Source organism: Tamandua tetradactyla, chromosome 20 (assembly GCF_023851605.1).
Source record: "Tamandua tetradactyla isolate mTamTet1 chromosome 20, mTamTet1.pri, whole genome shotgun sequence".
In the NCBI taxonomy this organism is placed as follows: Eukaryota; Metazoa; Chordata; class Mammalia; order Pilosa; family Myrmecophagidae; genus Tamandua; species Tamandua tetradactyla.
Window position 1 is genome coordinate 54,103,959 of NC_135346.1, and position 21,012 is coordinate 54,124,970.

The window sequence follows — 21,012 nt, forward strand, 5'->3', positions numbered from 1 at the left end:
AAAATCCCCTCACAGTAACAGGCAAGCCAATGCTTGACCAAATAACTGGGTTCCATAACCTAGCCAAGTTGACACATGAAATTAACTATCACAGATGGCTTTAACACATGCTGGTGTCATTATCTGTTCACCTGTGTGTGTTCTCGACCATGGAGAGACTCAGATATCCACAAGAGTAGATGTGTGGGATTACCTGTGCCTCCTCAGTGCCCTGCCCAAAATGAATGCATCTGTAGAAAGGATGAATGAATGAATAAATGAGTAGCGGAGTGAACATTTTGCTAATTCAATGCCTAGCCAGTCTACCCAGGGTGAAGAGAGTCAACTGGCAGTCTCCTCCTTCTCTCCCATATATCAGAAGTCTAGGGCCCAGCTCCTTTTATCCATTCTTTGTTGGTTCCTAAAGAGCAGAGAAAATATGATAAAGTGGTTAAAAAGGACAGGTCTGGGGCTTACACAAACCTGGCTTCTACCCCAGCTCTGCCCCTAAAACAAGAGATCGAGAATGCAACTCCATCTTTTTATCTGCATAAGGGAGATGTCAGTAGTTCTTACCTCATGGGGTTATTGTGAAGACTCAATGAAGAGATGCAAATAATCAAGCCAGAGTAAGGGGCCCATACAATCTACTGAGTGGTGATTCCATCAATCAGGACACTTTGAATTGCAGATATTTGAAACCTGGCTCAAGCTGGTTTATATGCAAAAGACAGCACTCCTACCTGAAATCTGCAATGTTCTGATTGGCCAGACCTGGGTCACACCCCGATTTCTAGAGTTGGCATGAGATCATCCCACCATCTGGGAGAAAGTTTGGTCTCCCAAGGAAAATTAGGGCACTGTAAGCCAAAAAGGAGGGATGGATGCCAGGCACGCAGAAGCCGCAGTGCCCACATGACTACTGAAGGAGCTGAAGGAAAACCGAGTCCTTTCTCTTTCAAGATGGTCCATGGCCTGTGGGGTAGTGGTCGGCCTACGTCTCCAGGGTTCTCCTTACCTTGCAGAGGGCACAGACACGTCCCCAGGCGGGAGTGACGCCTCCCTGCATCAGGGGTGGCCTTGCCAGAAGCCCCAGAAAGTGTCCCTGCCCTGACTCTACTTAACCTCGAGCTTGGGCAGGCCCCTCTCTCTCTGTGGGCCCATTTCTCCATCTGCAGAATGGGCTTGTTAGAGGAGATGATCTGCTCCAACCCTAACCATTCCAAGGCAGCAGCTTGCATTTATCAGGGACCTGGTGTGTGCCAGGACTTTGCTCACACAGGGCAATCAGTGATGAAACGGACAAGCCCCTGCCCTCCTGGACTCACCCCTGGCACCCCCTCTCTCCCTACCCCTTCCTAACCACCATTCTGCGTCCCCTTCTAGTGTCCACTGTAGAACCAGATGGTCTTTTAAAACTTACTTATTGAATACAGCGTAAACGTCCAAAGGAAGCAAATCGAATATGTTATATGTTTCATTAAAAATTAATTAAAACCTCCAAATCTCTACTACCTTCAAAATATATCCAGAATCTGACCCCTTCTCGTCACCTATACTAGTAATAACTCCCTGCCTCGCTCCATTCTGAGCCACTGTCATTTCTGCCCTGGAATTAGGCCACTGGCCTGATCCCGGCCCCCAGCTCCCTTGCCCACCCCCTCCCCAACAGTCCAGCCTCCACACTGCAGCCTGAGCGGTCCTATAACTCCTCTGTTCTAAACCTCCAAAAACAGACCATCTCACTCAGGGTAGAGTGGTTTAAAAACAAAAGAAAGAAAGAAGACCTGTGTGATTTCCTCCCTCCATTCCCTGCTCTGATAGCATTTCCTTCCACTCCTGCATTTGCTCACACCATCCCAGCAACATGCTGGCTTCCTTGTTTTTTCTCAGCCGCATCAGCACACTCCCACCTCAGGGCCTTTGCACGTGTCATTCCCACCACCCTATCTGGAATGCTCCTCCCCTAGAAACCTTCATGGTTCACTTTCTAAACTCATCAGGTGTCTGCTCGGAGAGGCCCTCGCCCAAAACCCTGCCTAAGACAGCACCTCTCTCTGGCTCCCTTCCCTTGCTGTGCTTTGCTCTATAGTGTGTCTTATCAGGTAGAGGGTTTTATCCGGTTACTTGGCTGACTCCCCACTGCTGGCATGTCAGCTCCCTCAGAGTGAGCACCTCACCTGTCTGGGTGCCTGCTGTATTCCCAGTGCCTAGCACAGTGCACGAGCACTACCTAGGTGCTCACTAAATAACTTTCAAATGAATGGATGACTAATGTCCCTTATGTTCCTTTTTCTAATGTGGGACCTTGGCTTTATTTCTTGTCTTTTATCTTCTGTGGGTGGGTAGCTTCTGTTTGGCTTTCCATTTCCCAGCATGATTTCTGACTCCAGTAATCAAGGGTTCCTTTCCTTTGGGTGGAAGGAGGGAACCAGAGCTGGGTAGCTGGGGCCCAACTGCCTTGTCACAGCCTCTCCCTCTTTTCATTTTCTCCTCTCCTCACTCCCAGGAGCCTCGGTATTAATTGAACTCCCAATGTGCCCAGAGCATAGTGAAGTTCATGGCTGGGCGTGGGAGGAGTGGCCCCTGTGGTGACTTTCATTCCCTGGGGTCGCCATTCTCCTCCAGGAAGGAACGACCGCTGTGTGCCTGGGGTTGCCTGCAATTTAGGAGAATTTGCCATGAAAATTGCACTCAACTTCTATTGTGGATCCGCAGCAAAGGCTCATGCAGTAATCACTCTCTCACTGCTACCTCCCAGGCTCCCAGATCCACCTGGGATTGGAGGAGGGTGGTGGACACGATAGACCCGCCCCCCCCAGCCCTAATAGTGGGACACAAGTTCCCGGCCAGTGGCCAGATCCTTTGAGTCCATTGGGGCAGAATTCCCTTAGAAATGAATCCTGAAGAGTGCACACTCTGGAAAAGCCAGCCTTACTTAAAGAATGCCTTCATGTTCTGCAGGTAAAGCAAACAGGAAGCCATAGAATCCAGGCTTGGGTCTCCTTTCCAACCTCAGTACTGTTACCACGATTATTATTGTTTTTAGACACGTGCTTTGTGCCAGGTAGTTTCTAGAAACCTTGTCCACATTATCCCTTAGCAACTGTGTGAGTTAAGTAATGTAATTATCCCCATTTTAAAGGCTAGAAAAGTGACAGGGTCTGTTGCACGTCACCCAACCAGGAAGTGCCAGAAAGCTGGTTTCCAGGCTGCATTGGGGAGCCCAGGAAAGCCCCCCTTTTACTGCCTTGTCTGCCTGGCTTTTGAGCAAAAATTGCCGGAAGAAAAGCCAAGTTTCTGGACTCCCCTCCCAGAATCCAGGCCTCCAATTGTCTTTGGTGGGGCCCTGCAGGCCAGAGATCAGGGACCGGGAAGCCCTCTGGAGGCAGCTGCTGGGTTTGGGGGGCTGGCTGGCAAAAAGAGGGTCTCAATTTTATCATAATTGATAAACCTCCACAAGTTTATCAATGATGCGTATAATAAAAACGGACTTGAATGAGAATTAAATGACGAATCGGGCCCGCAGAGCTTGGAGTGGGCCTAACGACCCCGCCTGTCTCTCCCAACAGACACCAGCCCCCCGGCGCGTCTCCTGGCCACCCGGCCGTGCTGTGGCCCTGGCCCGGAGCGGCGGGTCCTGGGCGAGGCGCCGCGCTTCCACGCGCAGGCCAAGGGCAAGAACGTGCGGCTGGACGGCCACTCGCGCCGGGCCACGCGGCGCAACAGCTTCTGCAACGGGGTCACGTTCACGCAGCGGCCCATCCGGCTGTATGAGCAGGTGCGGCTGCGCCTGGTGGCCGTGCGCCCGGGCTGGAGCGGCGCGCTGCGCTTTGGCTTCACGGCGCACGACCCGTCGCTCATGAGCGCCCACGACATCCCCAAGTACGCCTGCCCGGACCTCGTCACGCGGCCGGGCTACTGGGCCAAGGCGCTGCCCGAGAGCCTGGCGCTGCGCGACACCGTGCTGGCCTACTGGGCGGACCGCCACGGCCGCGTCTTCTACAGCGTCAACGACGGCGAGCCGGTGCTCTTCCACTGCGGCGTGGCCGTGGGCGGCCCGCTCTGGGCGCTCATCGACGTCTACGGCATCACCGACGAGGTGCAGCTCCTCGGTAGGTCCCGGTGGCGGCTGCGCGAGGGGCGGGGTGCGGCGGGAAGCGGCCCGGGAGCCGGTGCTTGCCCACCTTTCCGTGGGGCCCTGGCGCCTCCTCCAGTCGAGGCGGAGCTGCTTTCTGGGCATGGATGTGTATTTCCTTAATATTCTCGTTTATGGAGGACTTCATTTTCCCGGCACTGCTCTGGGCGCTTTACGGGAACTCATTTCTTTTCCTTCATGACAACCCGCCCTCCCCGTTTCGCAGATGAGAAAATTCAGGTTGAGTCATTTGCCACGCATGGCACAGCCAAGATGGGAGCCCACACAGGTTGGGTCCTGACTCCATGCTCTTGCCCAGGTTCATTCACTTACTCCTGCGCTGAGTTACGTGCTCATTCATTCATTCATTTGCTCATTCCTTCACTCCCTTATTCACTTGCTTATTCATGCATTCATTTAGAAACTCATCTACACATATATTTATTCATTTGTCCATGCACGCATTTGCTCACTCATTCATTCACTCACGTACCTGCTTGCTTACTCACTTATTCATTCATTTATTCCCCCATTCATCAGTCAAGCCTCTTCTCTAATCACAAGCACTCGATTCGTAATTTGTTCCTACACACTGCGCAGGTGGTGGGCAACCAGATATATCAAACTCAGGCCCATCCTGAAGGTGCTCGTGGACCTTTGGGAAGGCAGACAAGTATGAGTCTAGACAAAGGAGGCAGCCACTGATGCTGAAATCCTGGTGATTTGAAAATCCTGGTGATTGAAACTCACAGGGGTAGACTGTGGGGTCCTTTATCTTGAGACCTTATCTCTTGAATTTACAGATTGCTTCTAAGCCAGTCCAGCCTCCAGTTGTGGGGAAGTAAAGGAAAAGCAGGTTTCTCAGATCTGAACATAGCCCTGCATCTTGTGTGTGTGTATGTCTGTGTGTCTGTGTGTCTGTGTGAGTGTGTGTGGTATAAATTACCTACAGTGAAATGCACAGATCTAAATTCTGGTGAGTTATGATAGATTTATACACCTGTCAATAACCCCAGAAAGTTCCCTCCTGCCCCTTTGCAGTCAAACCCTTCTCCCCCAGAGGGAACCACTGTTCTGATTTTTCACCATAGGTTAATTTTGCCTGTGTTTGAACTTCATATAAATGATATATGCTTTTGTGTCTGGCTTCTTCATCTCAGCATAATATTTCTGAGATTCATCCATGTCATGTGTCAATGGTTTGCTTCCTTTTATTGCTGAGTGGTATTCTATGATATGGCTGTAACACGGTTCTGTATGATGAATGTTTGGGCTGCTGCTGCTTTCTCAGCCCTCCATCTTAGAGGAAAAGCCTGGCCTGAGCGCCTCACTCTCCAGCACCCTCACACTACCACACATAATCAGGCAAGGAAGAAAGTCTCATGCTTTTGGGCTGTGAAATCCTTCCTTGCCCCACAGAAGTAGGAAGACAGCAGAACTTCTGAGTGGTTAAGAGAAGGGAGGTGGGAGTCACACAGACCTCTGTTCTAAATTTGGCTCCCCACTTGCCGGCTGTATGGCCTTAGCCAGTTGACTCAACCTCTCTGTGCCTTACTTTCTTCATCTATAAAGTGGATTCATGATAACACCCAACTCTACACCCAGCTCATGGAACTGGTGGCAGGTGTCTTAGTTTCCCAGACTGCTTTGACGATGCCACACAGTGGGTTGGCTTAAACAATGGGAATTTATTGGCTCGTGATTTCAGAAACTAGAAGGCAAGTTTCATCCTGCTGGTGTTGGTAGTGTTCCGGCAATCCTTGGGTTTCTTGGGTCTCCCATCACATGCCAATGTTCTCACCTTTCTCTGCTGCTTCCCTGGACTTCCGGCTCCTCCCTGTGGCTTTCTCTCTATATGGCCTCTGGTAATAGATTAAGACATCCTGATCCAGTTTGGCCACACCTTAACTAAATGGGATCACATCCACAGGAATGTGGGTTAAGATTAAGAATACGTATTTTCAGGAAGTACATAATTCAGTATGCTACAGCAGGGTTACTGAGATGATGCATGAAAGGGACATAAAAGGCACTTAAGAAATAACGGCTAAGAAATAAAAAGCTCTGCCCATTTGCAAGTGGGCTGAAGCACATGGCTGAATTCCAAGCTTAAGCAGACCAGATCTTGAATAACTTCCCCACCCTCCAAGCTGGAGCCTGGCTTGGGCATTTTAACCGTTGCCCTTCCCCTCCCCGCCCCACACTCTTTTCCATGAAAGGTTTTGATATTTCACCTCCAGGAAATGTAGTTTTCTAAAGCCTCCTAGCCTCCCGCCACTCTTTTTTTTTTTTGGAGCTCTTTATTTCTATACAGGAGGGAAGCAATCATGCCTCATTCACCTGCTCCCTCAGACAGCTCATGTCTCTGGAACAGCCAAGAAATTGCAGCCACTCCATAATCAGCTCAAATGGATTAGGATTTTTTTTTAATGCAAATTGGAAGCAGCCTTTGATGACTTAATGAAACCTGAGAGGAGACATGAACGTTTCCTCCCTGAAACCAGAGTTTCTCTTTCTCTTATTCACTCAGTCAACCTTTACCAACCCCCTACAATGTCCCACGCTCCTGGGAGGGAAGGGAAAGGCAGACAGTCCACTGAACTTTGGTATAATATAGCAGACGTGTGTTTTAACTTCCCTAAGCCTCAATTTCCTCCTCTGCAAATAGTCCCTGAGATTTGGTAATTGATAGGGAGCACCTAGCGCAGGTGGCACAAGAAGAAGTTCACAACTATATGTATACAAAGGAGGAAATAAGAGTAGAAAGAATTCCATCTGAGTGAGCAATTCACGAGTGAATCTAGTTTTCTTTATACCTCTATGAGTTACCTTTTTAAAATTGTTTGTAAAGAGCTTGTATGGCTTTTGCAGTCAGAAAGAGAAGTTATTTTCCCTCTGAAGACTATAGGAATTAATGGAGGGGAATTTCTTGCATGTAATTGAGGCTGAAGAAATGTTTGCTTCCTTCCCTGGGGAAAAGGAAACAAGTTGACATTGGTTACATCTGGAAAGAGGGATTACTGGTGGGTTTTCTTTTCCTTCCATTACCTAACCCCCCCCCCCCCCCCAATTATCAACAATAATTTGTAATTGGGGGAAAAAGTTACTAATAAAAATAAGAAGAAAGCTAAGCAGTCATGATTTTGCATGGTTTGAATCCAGGCAACAGTTACCCTACTGTCACCAGTACAAAACGAGGCAACTTGAGAACCACAAAAATCTCATAAAAATTGGGGCTCCTCCTTCCCAATTCCTGTGAGAACTTGGCTTCCTGAGAGTGGTGTCCAAGGTACCAAATGGTTAAATAAAAGGCAGCTGATGTCCTGTTATCCAGAGCTCTCTGATCTCCTTTTCCTCACAGGGAAAAGGGAGGTGACATGGTTCCTTTAGAGATTCTCCACTGTACAACTCCAGAATAGAAAACCCCAGGGACCTCTCATCCCTCCCTCACCACTTCTCAGACCCACTGGATAAAGCCTGAAAACCAACATACAAAAGCGGCCTCTGGATAGAGTTGTCAAATTTAACAAATAATATTAAAACAGGACATCATGTGCTAAAAAATTATTTGTTTATTTGAAATTAAAATTTAACTGGGTATCCTGTAGTTTATCTGGCAGCCCAATGTCTGGGAAATATCCTTCCAATCCAAAGGGTTGGAGAAGTGGATGAGGTGCATTATATTTGATCAGGAACTTGAACCAAAATCTCAGAAATACAAAGAAATTCAGAAGCCTGGCATATTCTACCTGGTGGAGTGTTCCCAGCCAAGCCTTCTCCTGCATGGGGACCAGCTGCAGCTGAGAATGCAGCATCTTTGAGACCATACATTGGGCTACTTCCTCTCAATTCATTCTTTCTTCAAGACAGGGTTATTTAGCCCCTTTTAGATAGGACTTTGTAAGAAAGTCATTTACTCTTGAAAGCCCTGAAACCCTTCAGTTATTGGGCATTTCCTATGTGCCAAGCACAGTGCTAAGTGCTATATGTGGGCGATGTCTTCTGTTCCTCTTTTTTCCTTCCCTCTGAGGCAGGAAACTGTATCATTCCCATTTGCTGATGAAGAAACTGAGACTTGGCATGGATAGGTGACTTGCCAAGGTCACATAATAGTTGGTAATAGAGTCAGAGTTTGTTCACTAGCGAAGTATTTGATAAAGACTCGAACTTATGGATATAAATGCAGAACCTAGAGATCTGATTCTACCACACTGTGCTGCAAGTAAGGAAACAGAAGCCCAGAGTGGTACAGGGACTTGCCCAAGGTCACCCAGCTCATCTGTGGCCATAGTGGGGGAGGGGAGCTTTGCCCTGGGACTCAGGAGGGGTGGCTAAGCATGGGGAACATGAGCACCCCATATCTGGTGGGAAGAAAGGCTTCGGTGAGCTTCACATAGATCCCCAGTGGGGAGCATCACAGGATAACTGACATCTACAGTTTTCTTTCCAAATAGGCCAGGCCAGCACCCACTTTCCCACCCGATCATAAGGCTTTTGCTGGCAGGGTCACCTGGAAGCTTGACCTTTCCAAGATGGGGTGTGATCTCTACTCTGTTGCTGCTGGCCCCCCTAAGGGTTCCTGAAGACCTACTCTGTGTCAGCACAATGCCAGGTGCATTGCTAACAGGTTAGGGGCTGCGGTCACAAACCAGGACTGACCAGAATCCAACTGAGAACTTTCTCCTGTGGTTAGCATTCTCTGGTTGGTGGAAAGGCAGCATCTGGGAAGACATGGGCGCAATGACCCACAGACTGGGGGTTTGCCCACATCATGCCTAAGCCAACATTCCATACCTCCTCTCTTGGCACTTACCTCCTCTACCTGCCCTCCTGTGACCATTGAGGAAGGGACTCTACTACTGTCCTCTCCTATTTGTTCATGGACATTGTCCTACCATTTGTCCTGCTTCTCCTGCCTCACTTTGTCCCTCTCCACAGAATTGTTCCCAGTACCTTCCATCTTTAAAAAAAAAAAAACCCAAAAACCCTTGACTCTATATCCCCTACCATACTGTATCTCACTTCTCTACTCTCCTTCAGAGCAAAACTTTCTCACAAGGGTTGTCCATACCACTCTCTCCATTTTCTTCTTCATCTCATTCTGGTGAGGCATAGATAGGTCCTGCCATTTTGCTGAACTTCTGCCAGTCAAGCCCACCCTTTGGCTCCATGCTGCCAAATCCTCAGCTCCCTTCTCCATCCTCATCTTACTCAACCTCTCACTGTCTGCACAGTTGACCTCTTCCCCCTCCTTGAATGCTGCTCTTGATTCCTGGGCTTTCTCATGCTCCTAATTTTCTTCCTACCTGGTCACTCCTCCTTCACCTCTTAGTTTGCCAGAGCTGCTGCAACAAATGCCACATGATGGTTTGGCTTAAACAATAGGAATTTATTGTCTCTCTGTTTTGGAGGCCAGAAGTCCAAAATCAAGATCTCAACAGGCCATGCCTTCTCTTAGAATCTGTAGCATTCTGGCACTGGCTTATCACAATCTTTGGGGTTCCTTGGCTTGCTTATCTGCCCCCATCCCATGGCTTCTCTTTCTGGTCATGTATGTCTCTGTCTAGATTTCCTTTCCTTACAAGGACCCCAGTCATATGGATTAAGGCCCACCCTGATTTAATGTGGCCTAATCTAAATAGGATCTTTGACAATCCTGTTCACAAATGAACCCACACCTTAACTAATAGTAACATCTTCAAAGGTCCTATATAAAAATAGGCTCATACCCATAGCAACACAGGGTAAGACTTGAACATGTCTTTTGCAGGATATGTGTTGAGACCCCCATGATTGATTCTATCCTAGGCTCTCTTCTCCTTCCTTTTTACTTCTTTAAATTGTGTAATACAACATGCATATAGAAAAACATATAAAACACCTGTACAGTTTAACAGATGATCATAAAATGAGGTCATTTCTCTTTATCAGCCCTCTTTAACCAGGTGATCTTGGCCTGTTGCTGGGCTTTAAATCCCCTCTCGTTGTTGGCTCCAAGTCCATAGTCCCAGCTATGAACTTCCTCTGAACTCTATCCTCCCTCTGCCTACTCAGCATCTCCTCATGGAGAAATGGATATTTGAATTTGGATCATGCTAAATCTTTACATGTAAACTGTGAAAACCTGCCCTAAGTAACTGTATAACTAAATATAGTATTTCATTGCACTGAGTGCTATATATTTCTAACTTTCATGAGATTTTTAAACCTTATGCTTCTGAATAAAAGTAAATTTTTTAATCTAAAAAAAGTGACTCCAGCCCTACACTGAACACCTTCAGACAGAACTCTTAAATTCCACCTCTCACGCACACCTCCCCCCTGCTCCCCAGCTGTCCCCATCTTAAGTGGCACCATCAGCTTGCTTGATCAGTCCCAAAACTCAGGACTCAGCTTGATTACTTTTCTCCTCACTCTACATCCATTCTGTCAGCAAGTCCTTTCATTTCTGCCTCAGGTCCCCAATCAGTTCTTGGGAGACAGTGAAGTAACTGATGCATGGTTTCCTCTGCCTCCAGTTCTTCTTGCCTTCATTTTCATCTTCACACACAGATTGTTTCTCTCAGGACGTAAATCTGGCTTATTTCCAGCCCCAGATGTATCCAGCATGGCAGAAGGGGAAGAACGTGCACTCTGCCCAGCTCCATCCCAGACCCATGGCTGGGCCCTGGGGGTGCCCAGGGAGAACAGGATGTGCCTATTGGACTCTTCCTCAGGGCCCTGGTGACAAAAACTCTGAGGAGCCGCCTGAGGCTGAGTCCATGTGCGGGGCAGTTCTAAGAGCTGAACGAGGGAAGCTGAATTTTGGAGGCAGTATTGCTAATGGTCAAGGGGCCTGACTTTGGAGTCACAAAAGCTCGGTTTGGAACCTGTCTCCCCTTGGCTGTGTGACCTTGAGTGGATTGTTTCACCTCACCAAAACCTCAGTGTTCTCCCACTTGGAATGTGCCCATTTTATAGAACCACATAAGATGGTTGACTCTTGGTGGCATACATCAAGTTTATAATTACCAGTGTTCTGTGAGATAGCTTCATTGAATCTCTCTCTCACTGAAATGCGAGCTTTGTGAATACAGGAGCCATGGCTGTTGCTCACCTCTGTTCATCCAACACCCTGCGCAGTGCTGGGCACATGGTGGGTGCTCGATACGTTTTGTAAATAAATGTTGAATAATGAAGATAATTAACTTTTTGAACCACTTTATCTTATGCCATGTTCTGTATTATCTAACTTAATCTTAACAGCAACACGGGAAGGGTTATTATTTAACCCTTATTATTCCCATTTGAAGGATGAGGAAGCTGAGGCTCTGGGAGGTGAACTGACTTCTCTAAGGTCATAAGCCAGGAAGAGCTAAAATCAGGACTTGAACCTAAGCCCACCCATCTCCATGGCCGTGAAGGATGGGAACCTGAATGGAGCCATGAGGGGCAAGAAAGAGGAGCCCTGGTGATGGGGGGAGAGGCAGGATGCATTGGCAAGAGCAGAAGCCCCAGACAAGCCAAGGCCAATGCCTTTGGGCTGAGCCTGGCAAACCGCCTCTGGGTGGGGCAGGAAGCCCTGAGAAAGTGCATGCACCAAGAGAAGAATCCTCTGGACTCCCAGAAACAACCATTTGTCTTAAATGCCTTTTTTAAAAGATGTTTTATTTTTGTTCTATTTTTATAACTTTTTTTTTCTGATTACAAAATGAGTACATGTTCATTGGGGAATATGAGAAAATGCAAAAAAAGTATAAAGAAGCAAATTTAAATCACATTCTGCTTATAAAAAACTCCAATAATCGGATTAGAACCCATCCTGATTGATTGGATCTCACCTTAACCTCAGCCAAAGGTCCTTCAATGGGTTCATACCCACAAGAATGGATTATGAACCCATTTTTCTGGGGTACGTAGCTACAGGCTGCCACAGAGAGCTAAATGGGGTCCATGGGGAATGAGAGAACAAACATCCTCAGTACAAGGGCAAGCTTTAGCCCCTTATTGCCATGCCAGAATTCAGGTCCTGTGGTATCAGACCCTCCAGTTTTCCAAGAGAAGCTGTAAATCCAGGAGGCAACCTATAGCTTAAGAGAGACCAATGACAATGAATAGACTTTATTTGGGTTTTCATTCAAACAAACTGAAAAAAAAAGGCATAGTCACACATACATATGACAAGTCTTTAACTTTTAGAGAGACATACTGAAATGTTCTCAAATGAAGTGATATGTCTGGGATTTGCTTCAAACTAATATAGGAAGAAATATAATATTAGGAGAGGGGAGTCTGTAAGGGTATAGATGAAATCAGACTGTCCATGAATTGATAACTGTTGAATCTAGAAAATGGGCATTCATATTATTTGTCTCCATTTATAATTTTTCAAAAAAAGTTAAAAAAACAAACAAAAAGCCACAAAGTAAACCAACCAAACAGGTCTGTGAGCCAGACCTTGACTGGCCAGTCTGTAAACTCTATCCCTATGGGGTGTCTGGGGGTAGGTGTCCGGTTCTCACCAGGGGCTGGGTCATACAGAGATTGATAAAATGTTTGGCATTAAGATTTAATTTTATATTTAGAAGACTAAAGAGGAAGAACTCTTTTATTACATAGCGTTAACATTTAACAAAATCTTGGCTGGAGGGTCTTGGTTGGACAACTCTGAGAAATGCTTTTTTTTCCCCCCAGCTTTGTTTACTTATGGTTAATAAGAATGTTTTTCTTATCACTAAAAAATATCTTCAAAATACTTTTAACGACTGTGGATTGTTTGTATCTTTCCCTGGGTTTTTTTTGTTGTTATTCAGAGTGGCAGTCAGTCTCTTGTAAAGACTTCATTTATCCATTTAATAAACTACATAATAATGAAGGCTCCTTGCGAAGTGCTGTACTAAGCCTCAAGACCCTGCCTTCCAGGCACTCACATTCCAGTTAGGAGATACACATTAATAACTAATCTACCAAAGTACGTTTTTTGAATAATAACAATAGATACTATTTTTATTTTGCTTTTCTTACTATCTGTACTATTTACTGTCAAGAACATTTTTCCATAATATTAAAAATTATTCCAAAATATCTTCACAACTATGTCTTTTTAAAAATTTCTCCTTAGTTTTTAGGTCTTAGACCTTACTGAGTACCTGCCATTATCCAAGCACTGCTCCTTGCTGCAGACACAGCAGTGAGGGGGACAGGCACTGTCCCTGCCTTCTCCAAGGCAGCATGTGTTTAAGAGCATGGAATCTGGAGCCAGACAGCCTGGGTTCAAGTCGTGGCTTTGCCATTTAGTAGCCTTGTGACCTTGGACAAGGTTCCCAACCCCTCTCTGCCTCAGCTCGGTCCTCTGCTAAAGGGCAGGTAGGAACAGTCCACTGGACAAGGTGACTTTGAGGGTGAAATGAGCCAACATGTAAGAGTTGCTTAAAATGGTACTGGTCCCATAATAAGGTCACGAATACAAGAGTTTGCTTTAGTTCTAGTTGGGAAGACAGACCATAAACAATCCTTTTCCAATGACCTGAGCAGGGAAGGGAGGGGAGAGAGAGGGAAGAAAAGAAGAAAGGAGACAAAGGGAAAGAAAAAAAGGGGGAGGGAGAAAGAGAAAAGGAAAGGAGGAGAGCGGGGGGGGGGGGGGGGGGGGGGGGAAGAGAAGGAAAGGGGAAGAAAAAGGAAAAGAAAGAGGGAGGAGGGCAAAGGTCTCATCTGTCCGTCCCCATCATGAGAGGATGCCAAGCAAATCACGGATGCTGCTTAATCCAATTCTGTGTAGTACCGTGTGACCTATTAAAATAAATACACAAATGAACAAAAAAGGAAGAGGAGGGGGCTGGAGGAGGGGCGAGGGGGCCTTGAGGCGTGGGGAGGTCAGGGCCCCGACGGGCAGCGTGCAGACGGCGGGGGATGGGGGGGTGGGGGGTGCGGGGGGGTGGGGGGTGCGGGGGGTGCGGTGGGGTGGGGGGTGGGGGGGGTGCGGTGGGGGGGGGGTGCGGTGGGGTGGGGGGTGCGGTGGGGTGGGGGGGTGGGGTGCGGTGGGTGCGGTGGGGTGGGGTGCGGTGGGTGCGGTGGGGTGGGGTGCGGTGGGTGCGGTGGGGTGGGGTGCGGTGGGGTGGGTGGGGCCGGCCCAGGGCAGCGATGGCGGCGCCCCTCACGCGGCCCCTCCCCTGTCCTCGCGCAGAGAGCTCGTTCGCCGACACGCTGACGCCGGCGCGCCTCAGCCAGGCCCGCTTCAGCGCCTGCCCGCCGCCCAGCAGCCACGACGCGGCCAATTTCGACAACAACGAGCTCGAGAACAGCCAGGTGGTGGCCAAGCTGGGCCACCTGGCGCTGAGCCGCGCTCCGGGCCCGCCGCCGCCCGCCGACGCCGCGGCCGCCGCCATCCCGTGCGGGCCCCGCGACCGCCCGCGGCCCGCGTCGTCGCCCGCCCTGCTCGAGGCCGACCTGCGCTTCCACACGACGCGCGGCCCCGACGTGAGCCTGTCGGCCGACCGCAAAACGGCCTGCGCGCCGCGGCCCGACGGCGGCCGCACGCTCGTCTTCTCCGAGCGCCCGCTGCGGCCCGGCGAGAGCCTCTTCGTGGAGGTGGGCCGCCCGGGGCTGGCGGCGCCCGGTGCGCTGGCCTTCGGCATCACGTCGTGCGACCCGGGCGGGCTCCGGCCCGCCGAGCTGCCCGCCGACCCCGACGCGCTGCTCGACCGGAAGGAGTACTGGGTGGTGACGCGCGCCGGCCCCGTGCCGAGCGGCGGCGACGCGCTCAGCTTCACGCTGCGGCCCGGCGGCGACGTGCTCCTGGGCGTCAACGGGCGCCCGCGCGGCCGCCTGCTGTGCGTGGACACCACGCAGGCGCTCTGGGCCTTCTTCGCCGTGCGCGGCGGCGCCGCGGGTCAGCTGCGCCTGCTCGGTGAGTACCCCAGGGCGCGCTGCGCAGACCTGAGCCCCCGCACCCCCGGGGAGTTTCCGACTCAGGAGGGCTGGGCTGGAGCCCAGGTGACCACACTCTGAAATCTTGTGACTGTCCTAGAATCACATAGCCGGTCAGTCCTGGGGATGCCGGAGAAATCACAGACCCTCCCTGAGCCTCAGTTTCCTTCTGTCTGGGTACCGGCATCATGGGGCTGCGTGACGCATGAGGAGGTGCCTGACACCGTCCAGTGCGTTTGCTAAGGGGCAGCAGTCGTCCTTTAATTGAGAGCAGAGGAGGAACAGGGTGCTGATGGTTGTTGGCTTGTTTTGGGATTCTGAAAGATAGAATCATCATTTCAGCCTGAGATGGGTTGCTCAAGTTCCTGCAAGAATTGAGCCCGGAGTCTTCATTTCCCTCCCCAGCAATTCTTGAGGAACTGGGGTGAGACTTCAGTGGTTAGGAAGAGAAGGCAGGACAGGGTAAAAAGGAAGTTGCTGCTTTTCCAGGCTGGGGGCTTGACCTCTTGATCTCTACCTCACAAGAGCCCCAGTGCTGTACTATCTGTCCATCCATCCTCAAGTAGGGTAAAGGAAGGGGCATTTATGGCCACCCTGAGAAATAACTCAGTCTTGTAGAAGGTAACAACAGAACTCGCAGTGAGCTTGGAGAAGAAAAATCACCCACATAGGATATTATAGGAATCTTGTGGTCACAAGTGACAGAAATCCTATGTGTAGGAAATAGTGAAAAGTATTGGTACATATAACTTAGAAGTCTGGGAGTAAGTTGGTTTGGATTCAGGGACAGCTAGATCTAGGTGTTGAAAGGATGTCATCCAGATCCCATCTTTCTTTCCACCTCGAAGCTCTGCTCTCCTCTATGTTGGCTTCATTCTCTGGTAGTCCTTGCCATGTGGTGGCTCCTGTAGCACCAGGCTTACCTCTGGTTAGCTTAGCAACACAGTGGAAAGATTCCTTTTTTCCCATAGGAAACAGAGAATTGGGCCTCGTTTGTCCTTGCTTGAGTTACATACCCTTCCCTGAGCCACCACTGAGACCAAGTACTTACTGGCCTGGCCTGGATCTTGTGAGTGAGGGTAGAGTAATGCCCCCAGAGAAAATCCCAGTGCTGGTTTTGAAACAAGGTGGAATGGATGCTGGGCAGGCAAAGTACAGATGTCTGCCACACATGTATGATCTCATCAGCCCTAACAGAACACTATGAGGTGGTTCTTGTACTCCTGTTAGCCAGATGGAGAAACTGAGGTGCAAAGCAGTGGAGAGCCAGGAAGTAGCAGAGCAGGTGCAGCCTCCTTAAGGACTGTTTTTGGGTTTCAGGCACCCTGCAGTCCAGCCCTGCGACCACATCTCCGTCAGGGTCCCTCAGCGGCTCCCAGGAAGATAGTGATTCAGATATGGCCTTCAGTGTCAACCAGTCCTCTTCGGCATCTGAGTCATCTCTGGGTAAGGAAGGGCAAGGGATGGGCGGAAGTTGGCAACTGGTCCAGTCCCCTCAGTGGCCACCAGCCATACAGGGCTAAAGCAGGAACCACCTTACCTCCCTGCATCCTCTCCTTCCCCAGCTTTATGTTCAGTGACAGGGAGGAGAAACATCTGGATATAGTATCCCAAAGGGTGATGAGGGTTGCATTTTATCTGGATGCTTGGGCTCTGGAAGGATAGAGAAAAGGGCAAAACTGGGAAGATAAACCAAACTTACTATCTCCCCAAATTGTTTTCCCATGGGTCCCACCATAGAAGTTCTTCGTTCTTGGGGTTCCCCCAGCAGAGCCCACTTGAGGACTACAGTAATAAAGCGTGTCCTGTTCTCCTTTCTTGGCAGTGACAGCTCCCAGCTCCCCACTGAGCCCCCCAATGTCACCGATATTCTCCCCGCCGGAGCTGGCAGGCAGCAAGAACGGCGAGTGCACGGTGTGCTTCGATGGCGAAGTGGACACGGTCATCTACACATGTGGACACATGTGCCTGTGCCACAGCTGTGGCCTGCGGCTCAGGAGGCAGGCCCGGGCCTGCTGCCCCATCTGCCGGCGGCCCATCAAGGACGTCATTAAGATATACAGGCCGTAGCCGGGCCTGCCACAGGCCTTGGCCAGAGCCAGGTCACCTTTCTGAAACCCCTCTGGGCTCAGCAACCACCATGGCCACTAGGAAGCCTAAGGGCAGTGGTCAGCTCGTCTGCCTCTCCGCAGGTCTGACAGCGGTAGAGGCGAGGCTCCCAAGGGTCTGAGCCCAGGCAAGGGTTATTTCTGTCTCAATAGCGCTTTACCCACAAAAGTCCGTCCCAAGAGCGAGCTCAGGAACTGCCTGGCAGATCACCCTTTCCCTTGGTGACTTTTCAGCTGGGAAACAGCATCCTCTGTCTGTGCAATGCTTTTTCTGGGGTTGGGTTGAGTGTGTGTGTGAGATGGGAAGGAAAGGGAGGGAGACAGAAAAAATGAGAAAGAGAACGTATGAGTGAGAGAATGGGCGAGCAAGCGAGAACACAGGTATTTTATACAGGGCTCTAGGAGGTCAACACTAAGGAATGTGCAATCTGGAGCCCAGCGGTTAGTGTGATTAGAAATTGTTCACTTTCCAGGGATGTGATGTAAGCTGGTTTTGAATGTATGAAGCCTGCACCTAAATAGAGCTCCCTTGGATGGTATAGAAAAAGGACACTCAGAGTTTCTAAGGAGAGGAAAAAATAACTCATTGTTTACAGCTCCATAATAGCATCTCCTTGGGGGGAAGGTGGGTGGAACATAAAAGAACAATTTGCTTCTTTAGTTTCTTACTCAGGCTTTGAGAGGATTTTTTTTTCGGGTGCTGTGGAACCTACAGCTCTGGGCTGTATCACTGCTAGAAGCTTTTTCTCCCTTTCACCCCCAGACAGCCTAATCATGAGCACGTTGCACTTGACTCGCTCTCCAGATGCTTCTAGACTCCCCAGCCCTTGTAACACCCTTCCCCTCTCCAGAGAGAAAATAGCAGCAAGCTTTCTTTTCCTGGAGCAGGGAAAGGATCCTAGAGGCAGGTGACTTACCTGGAGTTGGAAAGGTCACTTATTTGAGCACAGAGACTTACATCTCCTGTTGTGCTCCTGGGCCTGGCAGTATCCAAGGATGAGGGCCTGTCCAACAAGGCTCTCGCCAAGGCCATATAACAGGGCTCTGTTCTGACTCTCAGCTTATCTCTTGCTGACTAGTAAGGTGTTCGTTGATAATTAAGATGTTTAATAATCGTGACATTAACTGAAAATGCATATCATGATTCTCCCCCTACCCCCTGCCCAGAACTGTCTGCATTTCCTGGCACCCAAGCCCTGACCCACTGAACTCCCTGCCCCAGCCCCTCACCCCTGCCTCAGGCCCAACTCTGCCCACTACCCCAGACCACACCAGGCCGATGTGTTGGCCTCTCCCTTCCCCGCAGTTCTGGTTCCTCTGCCGTGTTCTGTGCTGTATCTTTAAGGCAGTCCCTTTGCCTCTTAGTTCCCATTCCAACAAGGAAGAAGCTAGTGCCTGCCCATTTCAAGAGCTCTTGGGAGGAGCAGTATGATGTTCTTAAAAGCCTGAGACAGGTATCGTTTCTATCTCAATTCCCCATCTGTTCACTCCCACTTAGGGAGGCAGGGAGAGGAGAGCATTCATTGCGCATATACACTCGCATAACAGGCATTTGCTGGGTACCCAGAGCTAGGTCAGGGTCTCATCAGACCAAGTCAAATAAGACCAGTGGGTGCCTTTGCAATGCCCGAGGTCTGGGACCCATCACTTCTCTGCTGGAAGTGGCTGTCATTTTCTGACTTGATCTCAACTCCAGAATCCCCACTGTCTTGCCCCTGCAGGATTAGAGTTTGAGAATCGAGGCAGTCCTCAGAGCCCAGCTAACTTAGGTCACCGGGAGCCCTCCACACTACCCCCATGTGCAGGGTGTGGTAAAGCCCTGTGCAGGCCCATGTGAGGGGACTCCATTCACCACCCCATGACTGTGGCTCTCCAGGCAGCAATCCTCTGACTGGATTGAGCCATGGTCACAAGCTCCGGTGGTCTTGGCCTGGAAAAACAGCTCCTCACCAGCCACTTGCCCTTCCTGGCTGCCCCTTTGGTTCCAGCCTGGATGATGTACAACAGGTGCCAAGCTGAAGGCCTGTACCTGGGAAAAAAGGAGCCAGGGACCCATATAACCTGCTCTACTGCCACTATAGATGCACCCCTGTTTCCAAGAGGAGTTGAGGTGTTTATCTTCTAAAAACCAGACATTTCCTGATGCTCCAATCTGATTTATTCAGTGCTAAAGAGGAGATATTCACACCCCCCTCTATGCTTTGTTTTGAAAAGAGGGCAGGAAAAAGAGGAAAGGGAATCATATTTTACTTTGCATCTACTATGGGCCTCCACACTGGGCTAGAGAGGTGCTTGCATGCATTAATCCTTTCATACAGGGCGTAGGGCCATATTGAGTCACCTCTAAGATATAATTAAATAGCACATTCGGTGTACCACTAAGAAAACACTGCCAATTTTATCTGTAAGTTGTCTCAACTATACAATTCATTCTAGTCAGAGATGTGAAAATGGGGCGGGGGGGACTTCTATCTAGAGTCAATGAAATACAGTAGTTTTCCCACTTGGCAGGTGAGGAAACTGAGGTCCTGCAGGTGAAGTGACTTATCCAGGATCACAAAGCAGGAGGTGGGCAGGGCTGGGATTCAAACCTAGAAATATCTGGTGCCAAGTTCCATGCTGTCTACTGCCCAGCTCCAAGTCCCAGGGACCTGAGACAGCCCAAGCTTTCTCTTTGAAACTCATCTGGACAGCCCTCCGGGAGAGCCTGGGCACCTACACCAAGGTGGGGGGATTGGAAAACAGAACCAGTAGCTGTTACAGCCCCAGGCCCTACCCCTCTGCTGCCCACTGAAGACCAGGGTCCTTCCTTGCAGGTACCTTCTCACTGCCCACTGCCTGCCTTCTCCAGGCAGAGATAAGCTAGGGGAGATCTAGATTTCAACGCATGGGCCTCCTCTTACTTGGGAGTGCCCATGTGGGGCAACTCTGGGAGGGCCCGAGGCCTTACACCACTACTTTTGATGGCCTCATCACCACTAGCTCTGAAGCAGAGTCTCGGTCTACTGAGCACTGCCTTGCAGGCCCAGCCCCTGTCTTGTGGGTTCCCTGCCCATTATGTGAGCTCAGTTGCAGCAACCAGACCTCCAGGGGCAAGACCAGAAGTCACACCGTTTGTAGTCTTGTGCCTGTTCATTTTGAACCACCAGGGAATTGGGCTGTTTCCAAGCAAAACAAGAGCTTTTTAGTCCATACCCAGGACAAGAAGTCTGCTGGAATTTAGCTACTCAAAGGTGGCTGTTCTCCCAACTATAGCAACGCTTTTACAGTCAACACTAGCTAGTCAGCAAGTACACAGGTTGGGAACTGAGACTGGAGATGAAGCCCTCGAAGACCTCACTGTTCAGAGGAGGAGATGGACAGATTTGTGAACTTTTATTGTCAGGTCATGTGCTAGCATATATTAGGTACTCATTAATGGTGTTCTGAATAAATTAGAAATTAGATTATGAACATTCAGGGGTTAGTAAATCAGCACCACATATACACCCATTAAAGTCATTCAACAAACATTTACTGAGTGCCTACTAAATGTAGGGTGCTAGGACAATGTAGTACAAAAAGACACAGGATGTAGAGACATTTGGGACTGAATCCACAAGGCTTTCTTAGCCATTCTCTTGCCTCGGGGTCCATCTTGGTGAATGCCCAAGGACTGTTTTCCTGTCTTGGAGCCTCCTGACTCTTCAAAAAGCTTCCTCTGCATGAGATATGTCAGGCTTCTTGTAGTCAGCGAACTGAGGCTAAAACCCCTGAAGGCCCCACCTTGATGGTCATCGTGCACATGCTGTTGGAGGCATGTAAGGAGATGGCTGGGTGCTATTTTCAGGCAATAGGACTGGTTGCTGGACATCAGTGCCTGAGGTCCAGGAGAACCCCAAG

The 21,012-nt window shown here is 49.5% G+C and overlaps 1 protein-coding gene across 1 annotated transcript in view; it reads left to right on the plus strand.

The window, feature by feature from the left end:
• The window catches only part of NEURL1B (neuralized E3 ubiquitin protein ligase 1B), a 31,608-nt gene extending 13,810 nt beyond the window's left edge, over positions 1-17,798 (plus strand). The window contains exons 4-7 of the mRNA XM_077137989.1: positions 3,552-4,094; positions 14,280-15,002; positions 16,343-16,468; positions 16,848-17,798. Of these exons, the coding sequence (XP_076994104.1) occupies positions 3,552-4,094; positions 14,280-15,002; positions 16,343-16,468; positions 16,848-17,092 (1,637 nt within the window). The 3' untranslated portion in view covers positions 17,093-17,798. The remainder of the gene's footprint in view (positions 1-3,551; positions 4,095-14,279; positions 15,003-16,342; positions 16,469-16,847) is intronic.
• Positions 17,799-21,012: the final 3,214 nt, after the last annotated feature.